The sequence below is a fragment of the Aphelocoma coerulescens genome, chromosome 28 (assembly GCF_041296385.1).
Source record: "Aphelocoma coerulescens isolate FSJ_1873_10779 chromosome 28, UR_Acoe_1.0, whole genome shotgun sequence".
NCBI classification, from domain to species: Eukaryota; Metazoa; Chordata; class Aves; order Passeriformes; family Corvidae; genus Aphelocoma; species Aphelocoma coerulescens.
In genome coordinates, this window is record NC_091041.1 from 1,562,077 (window position 1) to 1,574,476 (window position 12,400).

General features: G+C 56.8%; 1 protein-coding gene across 1 annotated transcript; it reads right to left on the minus strand.

Annotated features, from left to right (window-relative positions):
* Positions 1 to 2,866: 2,866 nt before the first annotated feature.
* Positions 2,867 to 11,631, minus strand: ANGPTL4 (angiopoietin like 4). The gene is made up of 7 exons (XM_068997110.1): positions 11,116 to 11,631; positions 10,684 to 10,794; positions 10,086 to 10,212; positions 5,730 to 5,843; positions 5,549 to 5,644; positions 4,979 to 5,254; positions 2,867 to 4,421 (listed from the first exon to the last, which is right to left on the minus strand). Exons 1-7 carry the CDS (start codon positions 11,629 to 11,631, stop codon positions 4,240 to 4,242), a joined length of 1,422 nt encoding a protein of 473 aa, XP_068853211.1. The 3' UTR covers positions 2,867 to 4,239.
* Between the last annotated feature and the right edge of the window lie 769 nt (positions 11,632 to 12,400).

A 12,400-nucleotide genomic window follows, 5' to 3' on the forward strand; every position in this document is an offset into this window, starting at 1 on the left:
GCAGCTCTCACTGCAGCCGCACAGAGCCACCTGCACTGCCTGTGCTCCTCAACAGCCAGCGGGGGTCCTGCTAGCCCCAAATACTTTGCTAAACTCTGCTGGGGCCCACACCCTGGAGAGCTGTCAGGTCTATGCCATCTGCTTCTTTTTCTAACATGACAAAAACTTGCTCAAAATGGTCACCTAAGATGCTGAAGCTTGTCCTGAGAGCCTCAACCCTTGCAGTGTCCCAGAAACACAGCTGCCTGCCTGGGATGCTCAAGCCAGAATTTCCCCTTCCCACCCTCTTAGTGGGATCTGAATCCCTGGGAGTCCATGAGCACCCTCAAGGGGCCACCCCAGAACACTCTGCTTGGGAGGTGTCCCTGGTAAAGGTGCAGATACAAAGCTGTGCCAGGCACATCCATAAGAAACTCAATTTGTGCTCGGTGCTGCTGAGATCCAGCAGAAGAGCTGAAGCAACTGGAAGGACTGGGAGAGTGCTGGCACCCCTGTGTCTCCAGGCACCCTGAGGCATTGGGAACCAGAGATGACTTTGAAAGCTGGTGAGGCCGAGTGCTGGACTGGGGGTGCCTGGAGAGTGTTGGTGTTGGTGGGTGGAGAACTTTTCTCTTGCTTTCCGTTTGCTGTTCCTTGGCTGTGTGGCAGGTTTCTGTTCTCAGCGGGACTTTGCCAATTTGCCTTTTTTGGTTTTGTACTGCTGCTGTGGTGCTACGGTGGTGGGGGGCTCTGGTGATGCCTCTGGCTTACGCACTGCAGCACCTTGGTGCCACAGATGCAGGGGTTCAGCCTGTCCATCCAAGCTACTGCAGCTCTGTGTACACACAAACACACCTTCCCCTTTTGCCAAAGAGCTATTTGGATTCCACTGTTGAACAAAAAAGAGCTTGAGGCCCTGCTGTCCTGTCTCCCGATGGTTGTTGCTACTGTTCAGAGGGAGCTCTGTGCAGCAGGCTGGGCCTATCCTCACTTTTTGGGGCCACAGACACAACTGGGTTGGGATGCTGGTGCCTGATACACAACTTCGTCTTGATCTAATGATGTTCTGTGAGAATCCCGAATCGCTCTGCTTCTCCTAACACCTCCACGCTCATCACTGAGGGGTGCGCCAGCTCCGTGCCACCCTGAGCACGGCCCCAACCTATCCCACAGTGCTGCTTGCCCCAAAAACCCCATCGCGCCTGTCCAGACCCTGCAGCCTTTGGTTTTACTCCATCCCCACCTTCAGAAGCAGCCCTTACATCAGCCATCGCTGGGGTTTTGCTGGAGGGTCTCGCAGTCCCGGCTGGCTCATCCCAGCAGGAGCTGCTGGCACGGCAGGTCCCGGCCCCTGCAGGAAGCACGCTGGCTTTGGGAGCAGCAGCAGGCGGTACCTGGAGGCCGCCTGTGCTCCGGCCGCGCTGGGGCTGTCGCTGTCAGGAGCCCCGTGGCAGCTCCCGCGAGCTGCAGTTGAAGGGGCTGTTAAAAGTGAAAGAGGTGGAGGATTTCAGATGAAAACAGAGACTCAGAACTGGCTTCTTCTGCAGAGGGACCTTGAAAGGGCCCCAGGGTGCCGCATGCTCCAGTGTGGCACCAGCGGCCCTGGGGCATGGGTGGCATTGACGGAACGTGCAGACTCGTGCAGCAGAACGGGCACGACTGAGACACACAGGAAAGCAGAAGCTGTGAGCCCTAGGAGAGGCAAGATTTAGGACATTTAGCAGTTGCCCATTTGGCATTTACCAAACCCAGGATGGTGTCTGGTACTATCTGGCACCATCGACCAGGCAGCTCCTTGTAGATCAAATGCACCACAGGGGAGCAAACCCCAGGTGTGCCAAAAAAACCCCTGACAATGAGTAAATGCAGAAGAGCTCCTTCACCAGCTTCTATTTGATGCATAAATCCCACGTCAGTCTCATTACTTCAGGATCCAGACTAAAACATGCACTCCGGTAGCTGCTGCTGCACTCAGGGACTAAGCAAGTTTTGAATTAAGCAAAGGGAGTATTAAAAATGCATTTGTGAATGCAGGAGTGAGCACAGAGCTGGGTATAATGGGCTGTTTGCACAGTTGTGCTTGGGGCTATCATTAACCCTGGGATTTCCCCCCGGGACGCAGGACAGATGCAGGAGCTGGGGCCATATTTAGGTACATCAGGTATTTATAGAGCTGCTCAAGGGACTAGAGCAGACTCATCTTTTCTTCCTGCAACAAAGAGTTTTTCTCTTCCTTCCCTGCCCAGCCAGAGAAGCACCTATGCTTTTCTCCAGCTCTAGTAGATTGGAGCTGGAGAAAAAAAAAATACAGTATTGGGAGCACTGCTGGAATTTACCCCCATCACCTTAAAGGCCCCTGCTCCATTCCTGGCTCCTTTCATTCCTACATCTATAATCACACCCCAGAAGTTACAATAAATGCTTTTGGAGATGACTACACACATGTGGTATAAGCAGGCAAAAGGCTGCTAATTTGGTGGGGCTTGTCCTGATCAGCTCTGACTTTGATGAGCCTGGATCACCCAGACCTTCAACCTCTGCTCATTTTTGAAGAGTTGGCACAGGCTTTTCCAGCTATGTCCACAGAATATCCCCTTCATGCAAAGGTCTGCCATCAGGGAATAAGAAAACCCAACACATCAGCACTTATAAACTTGCTGCCCCACAGCCTAATTTCCACGAAGAAAAGAAATTTAGGAGCCCATAAACTTCAAGCAGCAATTTATCTCAGAGCTCCATAAGGCTACAGCTGAAAATGGAGGCCAGAAGGGAGCAGAGTGCTCAGGTCACACTTCCAGCAAGGGAAGTTTTCAAATGCAGAGTCCTCACAATGCTCCCACACACCTGCCACAGGTAAACCATCAGGAAAATAATCCAGGCACGACACTTAAAGGCTTGTTTTTATTAAAAGACATCTTCAGAAAAGATATTTTAGTACAAAAAAAAAGTTTAAAATACACAAACTACACTTGTTTTCCTTTCCAGCATCAACATTTATAAATTACACCACATTGTTATTAACACTGCATTTAAATATGAAAACAAATCAAAACACGGAATTCATCAAAAAGGTCCAACATCCTACAAACAACTATGTACAGTATTTAGCAGCTAGGAGCTCTAGCACAGTAGTCAATATGACTTCAATAGGGCAGGATGCTTGGGAAGCCCCAAGACTGCAGCTTGGCCTGTAAGTTTTCAGGGACCTGTTTTGGCCACCTCTCCCCAGACACCCACCCCAAAGGCAGAGGTGATGCCACACATCATGGTACACACCTGATGAGCTGTGGCTCTTGCAGAGAAACCCTGCCGTCCCCTGGCCTTGTAGTGCTGGGACACACGTGTGGGGACAGGTCCAGTCACTCTGCAAAGCATGAGGGGTCTGGTGGAAGAAGGCAGCCCCTATTCCTGGGGGGCTGACAGTGACAGCAGGGCTGGTCCCACCAAGGGACAGTCACTGCTCAGTATCTGTGCTGTCCCCACTGCTTGTCCTACCCACCCCCAGCAGCACTGGCAGGCTCCAGACAGAGCTCCAGACACAGCTCCCCAGGACCTGGCCCCTCAGGCAAGCAGCTGCAGGATCTCACCCATCAACCTTAGAGCTGGAAGCAGTTTTCCCAGCTCCCAGGAAATTCCAGCACAGCCAGAAATACAGGTCTTCAAAGGGAAGGCAAGTGAGCCTGAGGTCCCCTTCTGCACAGGTCACCCTCAGCACTCCCACCAAGCCCTGTACCTCAGGGGGACAGGGGCTGCACAGATGGAGCTGCCTGAGGCTCACTGCCCCCAGACCCAGCAAGGGAAGGAGGCTCCAGGGGCTCTCACAGGAGGGTATGTGGGACATCATTAGGGAACAACAGTGAAAGATGGGACACAGCAAGACTCCATACCCAATGCTGTGGTCCAGAGCAGCGAGACACTTCACATGCCCCACCTGCCCCAGGCCCAGCTCATCAACACAGTACAGAAATGTTAAGACAGGATAGAAAGCACCAGACAATTTGAACTTCTCACAGCAGCACACAGCAGGTCAGAAGACCCTCGTGCATGCTCTGGAGGTGGATCTCCCTCCTGGTGGCTCCTCTTCAGGTTTGGGAGCTCCCATGCAGGGGTTTTGGCAACACAGAGCTGTTTTACTTTTAGCGAGGAGCAATGTTATGCCTCTAGAGGGCTTCTAACCAAGGAAGGGGGGATTGTTTTCTGTAAACACCAAGTGATGGAGCTCAGGTCCATGCTCCACAGAGAAAGTCTCAAGTAGCAATTTTAGGGCTCTGCGTCCAGTACTGCAGGTTGGATTTTCATGACAGTTGACTTCAGGGGGTAGTACCTGCCCTTCCATGTCTTCCAGAAGATGCCCTGCTTGCGCTCGTGCCTCTGCCGGGGGATGGAGCGGAAGTACTTCCCATTGAGGTTGGCATGGCCACAGGTGCTGAACCACCAGCCACCTGCAAGGGCAATGAAGAGAATTTTAACTCATAGAAATTCCAGACAGAAAAACCCAGGTTCAAGGCAGCTGATGCCCCCCTTTCCCCAACTTTTCTAGGGCTTTGGGATCTTACAAGACCACCTCATGCACAGTCAAGGAGTCCCATGCACTGGGGAACCTCTCACAGATCCTATATGACTTCAGGCTGCATCTGCAAATCCAGGCTGCTCCTCCTTCTGTGAAAAACCCCCTCCAACCCTTCAGCAGCCAGGGCAGGGGAGGCCTCTGCTCTGCTTGGAAAGGCTCCAAGCAAAGTGGCAGACAACAAAGCTCTTATGAGGACAGATGCCTGGGCCAAGACCTGAACCATGAACCCTCCCCCAGCTTCAGCTTCCCCCCCGGCTCCCTGCACGGCTCCTCCCAAAGAAGCAGCTGTCCCAGGGAAGTAGGGGACAAGACAGGCTCCTTCAGCCGAGGAGTCTAGTGCCACAGGGTCTGTGTCCCACTGGACCATCACTAGACAGTAGAGGGCTGAAAGGGAAGTGCATATACTGGGATAGAAGACCTCAGACTGACCTGAGAGGTGTTTGGCACAGTTTGTGTCAGCTTTAAGGTCATGGTCACGATCCCGAGTGGAGAAGGGCAGCTGCCTGAATTCCCCAATGGCGTTTTCCAGCTCTCCAGACAGAGGGCCCAGCAGGTTGAGTGTGTAGGCTGTGCTCTCACCACCAAGACTGAAAACAAACTGAACCGCCTGGGAATTCCCCTCCCAGTCTTCCAGCTCAATCAGGAGATTGTATTTTCCCTCTTGGACAAGGTGATGTATCTTCTCCAGGCCCAGCCAGAAGTCACCTGAAATAAGACTCATTACATTGGCTGCAGGGACACAAACATGCCATGAAAAGCAGAGATGTGAGCAAGCTCCAAACAGGGACAACCTAGGATGCTGCACTGTTTGAATCACTGTCTGGCACCTGCAGGACACATCAGGAAGATCAAGGACCCCTGCTCTGCAAGCAGTGTCCCCCCCTCTTCAGCCCATGCCTGTGCTTCAGCACAGAGAGCTCCAGGGGCCAGCAAGGGGAATAGCTTTTGCTAAGCTTCCCTTATCCCACAGTGAGAACATAGACACCATCATCCACCTACCATGAAGGTCTCCAAAGCCATTTTTGTAGGCATCCCACAGCTGGTCAAAGTCCACAGAGCCATCCATGCGCCTCTGGATCACTGTCCAGCCACCCTCTATGGGAAGGGAAAACACAGTCCCTTGGGGTTACCATTTACAAGAGCACCCAGCCCAGCCCTGCAGGACAGTGCACGGCCTCACCTGTGGTCATGTCACAGTAGACTTTGAAGGGCTGGGATCCTGCGGGCTGCACCTGGAAAACGCCGCTGCTTTGCTGCCCAGCCAGGAAGAGCTGGTGGCAACCCTCTGGTAGCTCTGCAGGGGAAGGAAACAGCAACTGAGGAGATGGCCACAAACCCCACTTCCTCAGCAGGTTGCTCCTACCATGGCCTGGGCACTTGCAGCCCTGGTCACAAGCCCGGCCAGCCGAGCACAGCAGTGGCTGCGGCTCTGGACACGGCCCCCAACTTCAGCATCTTTAAATGCTGTGATCCCACATCTTCCCTTTTATTCAAACAGAGCTCCTTGGGCTTTCATCCAAGGCAGAAGCCAGGCTTTGGGCCAGGCTGGAGTGACCTCGGCTGGAGAGCAGGGCTCCCCATCGAGGAGGGACGGAGGAGCTTCCCAGTTTCCTCTACACCCACAGGGAGGAGCAGCTTGCCAGGGCCAAGCATCCCCATCCCACACGAGGCTGAAACAGGGTCAAGGGGCCTCAGGGGCAGAAAGAAAGACAGAGTCCTGACATCAGGAACGTGCCTGAGCATCCAGCACAAGACCTCTTTCTCCCAGCAACTGTGGTGGCCCCAGCCAGACGTCCTGCTGGGCAACCTGCCACCAGCAGGCACAGCGCCAGGCTGGGGCGACCCCTTTTCCAAGATACAGTGACTGAGGCAAGGAAGGGGGGGTGGACTCTGGGAGCCCCAGCTCCTCACAGGAGTGGATTGCCCAGGGTGAAGCCACCCCCAGCTTGTCCCCCTCCATCCCCAGGGGCTCCCACTGCTCCTTCTGCCCTGCATGGACTTTGCCCAGAGCTGCCAGCAAAGCACCATTTCAACAGCACTGATAAAAGTCCATCCAGGAACCACCACCCACAGCACTTGGGAGAGATGAGGCATGGGGAACCTGTTACAACACCCGAGTCAGAAGGCCACAGGAGGATGTGCAGGGACTCCATCCCCAGGCTGCTGCGCAGTCAAGGGGCTCTTTGTCAGCAGGGACAGGTGCCCCAGTCACCCCCAGACAAAGGGGGCCTGTTCTCCCCAAGCCAGAGCGGATGGGTTGTAGCTCTGGCTACCCTGGCTCACAGCTGCTGCCAGCATGACCCTGAGACAGACAAGTAAAGAAACCTCAAGACAAGCCCTGGGCTGTGCTGAGGTGCTGTCTGTGGGGGTCCCCTTGCAGTAACTGCCCCAGGGTCAGGGCTGACACCATGATCCAGAGCAGCAGCAGGGAGAAGGGCTTCCTCCAGCAGCCAGGGCCTTCCTGGGGGCAGATGCAGGGGGAAAAAAGAGGTGCTTTGAGCAAAAGCAGCCCCTGCATAGCATCACCCCATTCCACCCTCACTGGGTGCTGAGGAGCCCCAACACTGCACTGGAGTGAAGAGCAGTGCCCCAACTAGAAGAAAGGTCAGGGGTGACCCAGGAGACAGAAATACGACACCTGCCATCACCTTTAACCCATTTCCAACATATCCCTCCCTTTGCTTCCCCCTCCCCCCACAAAATCTCCCTTCCTCGGCAGGGGCAGCCCCTCTCCCACAGCCAGCACAGCTCGTGGCACATCCCTCACACCCCCAGGGCAATGCCAGTGCAGGACTGGTGCCACCATCAGTGCACCACAGGACAAGCTGTGCCCCAGCCCTACCCTGAACCCATGACACAGGGATTGAGTGCACTGTGCATCGAGGATCAAAACCACCCAGAGCCCCCAGCAGTGCAGGGGCCGAGGGCATCCCAAATAGCCCCACTTTCTGGGTACATGCAGGCAGGGAAGCAAACCAGGCTCAGAGGAAGGAACCCCCCAGCCAGAGGCCCCTGCTCATACTGCCATGGCAGGAAGGTGCTAGGCTTGCCAAGCTCCTCACCTCCTCTCCCACTGCATCTCCCAGCATCAGTGGGATGATGCCAGGCAGATGTTCAGCAGTCCCAGCATGCACAAGTCAACTCCATCCCTGCCTGTTTCTCATTTCTGGGCCCTGGCTGCGCTCCCTGCACTCGATCCCTGTTCCCCTGGTGCCACAGGGACTCTCCAGCAGCTGAACGAGATGCAGCTGCTTGAACAGTCCCTGTTCAATCTTTTTGTTTGAGGAACATGCTTTTTAGTTCCAGTTCATGTTGCACATCCAAACAGCACCAGCAGAACAAGCCCTCCTGACTGCTCCTGTGTTTTCTTTTCCCTCCCCCTTTATTTAGCCAAGCAAGACAACAAGACTGGAGCTGCCTTAGGCTCTGTGTTCACCCAACAGGATTTCCAGCCATGACACAGGGGAGGTCACTAACCTGGTATTAAACACCCATCTGCAGGGATGGCAGGGCATGCCTAGAGCTGCCTGCATTGCCTCCCCCTCTCCTGCCCCAACCCAACCCCATTATTTTAGAGTCTCAGTGCCATGGGGAGAACGTGAGCAGGGCTCTACCTTTCCCCTACTCGGCTGGCTGCCAGCAAGCGCAGGCTCTGCCCAAAGACGTGATCCTCCTTCTGCAAGCTATTAAACCTCTCACTCTCCAGGCAGCTTTGAGCCTTCAACTTTCACATGCTTGGCCCCACGCCAGCCCAGCCCTGAAAAAACTTGTGTTTGCTGGATGCAAATAAAAGGGTCTTTCTGCAAGGGCTGCTGATGGAGTTCATCGCCGCTCCCCAGGGCCACGCCGGCACCGGGCTCTGCCTGACAATAGCCCGGGAGCCGCCAGCACAAGCCTCCCCAGCACTCCCCTGCTCTGAAGGCAGCCACAAGCCTCCCCAGGCAGAGGGCACAGGGCCAGCCTGTGTGCTTTAAGGTTTGCCAGAAAACTCACTCGACTTGCTAATGAAAGGAAGCCAATTTGTTTTCTGTCAGTGATACCAACATCAGGGATTAGGAAAGGAAAGGGGAAGCTCACAGCTGGGCGGGACAGAATCGGCATGCCCAGGGTCTCTCCATCAGGGACAGTGCAGCACTGGAAGGTGCTGAGCTCACACAGCATCTGTGGGGGCTGTAGCTCTTGCTGCCTTCCACTGTGCATCACAAACATTTCTGTAGCCAGCATAGCCTACATCTGCACCAGCAAGTAGGAAAGGTCCCAACCCATCTCCCTGCACCCCACAGTCAGCATACCCCAAGAGTGGAATTGGGGGTTAGACTAGATAACCTCTAAAGGTCCCTTCCCACCCAAACAATTCTATGGCACACACTACTGCAGGCAAGTCACAAAGCAGAGCTTGGAAAAAAACAGGGGAGAGAAGTTCTGAGAGAGTTTCCTGGCTCAGAAGTGCTGCTCTGAGTAAGGCTGACCCTGCACAGCCCCACTGAACTGAGCACCAGGAGGAGTTCAAAGCCCCATATCCCACCTCTCTTTTTGTCCATGTGGACAAGCCCTTTGTTCTGCCCACCCAGCTTTCAGACACACCAGTGACAGCTCCCAGCTCCACAGATGAATTACCATGTGTTTTCCTATAACCATCCCTGCATCAGGCCCTGAGAAGGAATTCCCCATGCCTCCTCATGCTGCTTGCTTTCTGTTTGGCTCCTGCTGAAGATCCCCAGACAGCTGCACAGGCAGAGCCAGCACTGTGATCTAGCTGACACAACACGACAGCAGCTGCTCCTGGCCCACAAACCCTGCGGGGACACCACTTCCCGTCTGGAGGGAGGCTGCAGGACTTGGCGCAGCTGGGGACACCCGCTCTGCTGCCCTTTGCTCTGCAGGAGCCCCTCCAGCCCTGCTGCCAGAGAAGATGCTCCAGGCAGAGCCGGGAGTTGCAGATGCAGCATCCACTCGCCTGCTCCAGTGCACATTTCCCAGGGCTGTGAGCAGCCACTGCAACTCAGCACCTTCTGCTAAGGATAGTGCGAGCTGAGACACTTGCATTTCATGCATGATCTCTAAATACGAGCCAAGGGAGAGGGATACAAAAGTACACAGCTCTGCTCTCAGGCCAGGGCTCCCTAACCCTCCCCTCCTCCCACAGAAAGCAAAGCAGATCCTGCCTGGTGAAGTGTGAGCAGGTGAACAAGAGCTAACTTAGAAGAGCTGAGACCCTCCTCTCCTCACCCCCCACCTGCCAATTCTTCTTGACAAATACCTGCTCTCAGGCTTTGTCTGCTCCCCACTGCATTCCTAACACCAGGCAGGAAAAAAAGCCTCTTTAATCCTAAATTCCTGCTGGACTAACACTGGCCCAGAAGGCTTCTGCCTGTGCTCCAGAAGCCCTCACTCTGGCCATACTCCCAAGCTCCAGTTTTTCAAGCAAATCTCACATCCTGGCTCAGGACAAATGAACCTTTTGTTTCCAAAAAGCTACAACTGCTGCAGGTTTGCTCTGGCATGGACAAGCAGGGCAGCACCTGCAGATACTCACTCTGTGTCTGCACGGGCTCCCCACTGATATTCTGACTCTGGTTGGTGAGGTTGAGGCTCTTTTTCAGGCTTATCTTCCATTTTGGAGACTGTGTTTTGTTGTGGTGTAGGGGAATTAGTAGATTGACCTAAAAAAAAAAAAAAATGCACAAATCAGAACAGTTTCATCTGCGCTTGTTTTCCACCCCGTTACTCAGGGGAGCTGGCCAGCCACTCCCCGTGACCAGAGATGGGGCTGAACTTGCCTAGAAACCTCGAGGAATAGGAAATACCCAGTCCTGGCAAAGCCAGAAATGATTGTGGTTTTTCACACCCGTGCTAGCTACTTTATTCTACAGATAAATGCAAAGGCAGAGCCCAGGGAGGCTGTACCCACCCACCAGTTCCTCCTATTGCTCCACACAAACTCTCTGGAAGCTTGCAGGTTGCTACCCTCACATCACTGCAGCACAGGGACCAGAGCTGTGGCCCCTTTGGGGTCCCCAAAGCCGGGGAGCAGCAGCACAGCCACCAGAGCTAGGACAGCAGGGGTGTTCACACCAGGGTGCCCACAGCATGCAGGGCCAGGCTGGGGGCTGCAGCACAGGACAGGGGCTCACCTTGCTCTGCAGGCTTTTAATCTGCAGGTTCTGCTTGTCCAGCTTGTACTGCTGCTGCTTGATTTTCTGCAGAAGTTCCTCGATCCGCAGGTTCTGAGCATCCATCAGGGACTGCGGGGGAAGAGCCAGGTGAGCCCCACAACTCCGGGAAGCTCTGCCCATGCGAGACTCCCGGGAGCGTGCTCCAGGTGCCCCCAGGACCGCTCCGCTCCCCTGGAGCTGATCCCCACCCACCGCTCCCGATGTCCCGGGGCATCGCTCTCGTTGTCCCCTTGCGGGTGGGCTCTGGGGAGTGTCCCCCCACCAACGCTCCCCGCCTCGGTGCCAGTGGCAGGGGCGTGTCGGGTCCTCTCTATCCCGCTCCCCCCGGCCGGTGCCGGTCTGCTCCCCCCAGCCCGCTCCCCCGTGGATGCCGGTGCCCCCCGCGCTCACCTGCAGCGCCCCCAGGTCCCGAGCGCTCTGGTTCCCAGCCGGCCGCACCTGCAGCGCCAGACGGACCCGGCCCTCCAGCCGCTCCAGCCGGCCCTGGATCGCGTCCTTGTCAGCCGCCACCTCCTCCAGCCGCTGCCGCAGCGCCTCGGAGAGGTTGAGCAGCTGCCGGCCGCGGCCCTCCAGCTCCCGCACGCTGCCCCGCAGCCGCTCGCCGCGCTCCTGCGCCTCCCGCGCCTGCCGCAGCAGCCGCCCCAGGGAGCTGTTGTGGGCGCTCAGCCGCCCGCCCAGCTCCCGCAGCTGTCCCTTGGTGCGCTCCACGTGCTCCTTCAGACCGTGCCCCAGCTGCAGCAGCCCATGGGCCAGCACGTTCACCTCGTCCCAGGAGGCGAACTGCGCCCGCCGCTCCCGCCCGGCTCCCGCCGCCGCCCGCCGCTCGGCCCCGGCTCCCGGTGCCGGCGCTGGGGCCACGGCCAGCCCCGCCGCACACAGCAGCAGCGCCGCGCCGCCGAGCTGCATCGCGCCCGCTCCGCTCCCCGCGCCACCGCGGGCGCCCTGCTTTTATGCCCCCGTGGCGGGGAGGGCCCCGCACCGGCCCCTCCCCGCCCACCCGGCCCCGCCGCTTTGTTCGCCCTCCCCGTCGGCCGCGGCTCGGGCCCCGCATCCGCCGCCGGCTCCGGGTCCTGTCCGCCCCCGCCCGGGGCAGCCTTGGTCCCTGTCGCTGAGCCCTGCCTGTGCCAGTCCTCGTCATCCTTGCCCCCATCTCCGTCCTCATCTCCATCACTGCCCCCATTCCCCTCGTCATCCCATTCCTGTCCCCATTCCCATCCGCTTTCCTGTCCCTATCCCCATTCCAATCCCTACCCTATGCCCATCCCCGTTCCCATCCCTATCCCAGCCCTGCTGACTGTCCTGCCCCTCATCCCGCACTGGGGACCCTGATCTGCACCAAGCCCTGATGCTTGGTTCCCCACCCCTGTGGATGCCCCCGTGTCACCTTCAGAGGCCGTGCCCCTCTGGGACCTGCTGGCCCCGGGGCGGGAGGACCCTGTGGCACAGGGCTCCCAGGCCTTGCCCAAGCGGCTGCTGGGGCCCCAGGGCAGGTGCCCACTGTGGGCACAGGGCTCTGCTGGGGGGCCCTGGCCTGGCACAGGTGGGTGCTGCCAACCCTGGGGAGGGGGCATTCTTCGGGTCAGCTCCTCTGTACACCTGAGGGAAGCCGAATGTTCACTCCTCTAAACATTCCTGGTCTCCAAGAGCAACAAGGATGAATATATCCATCCCTCAC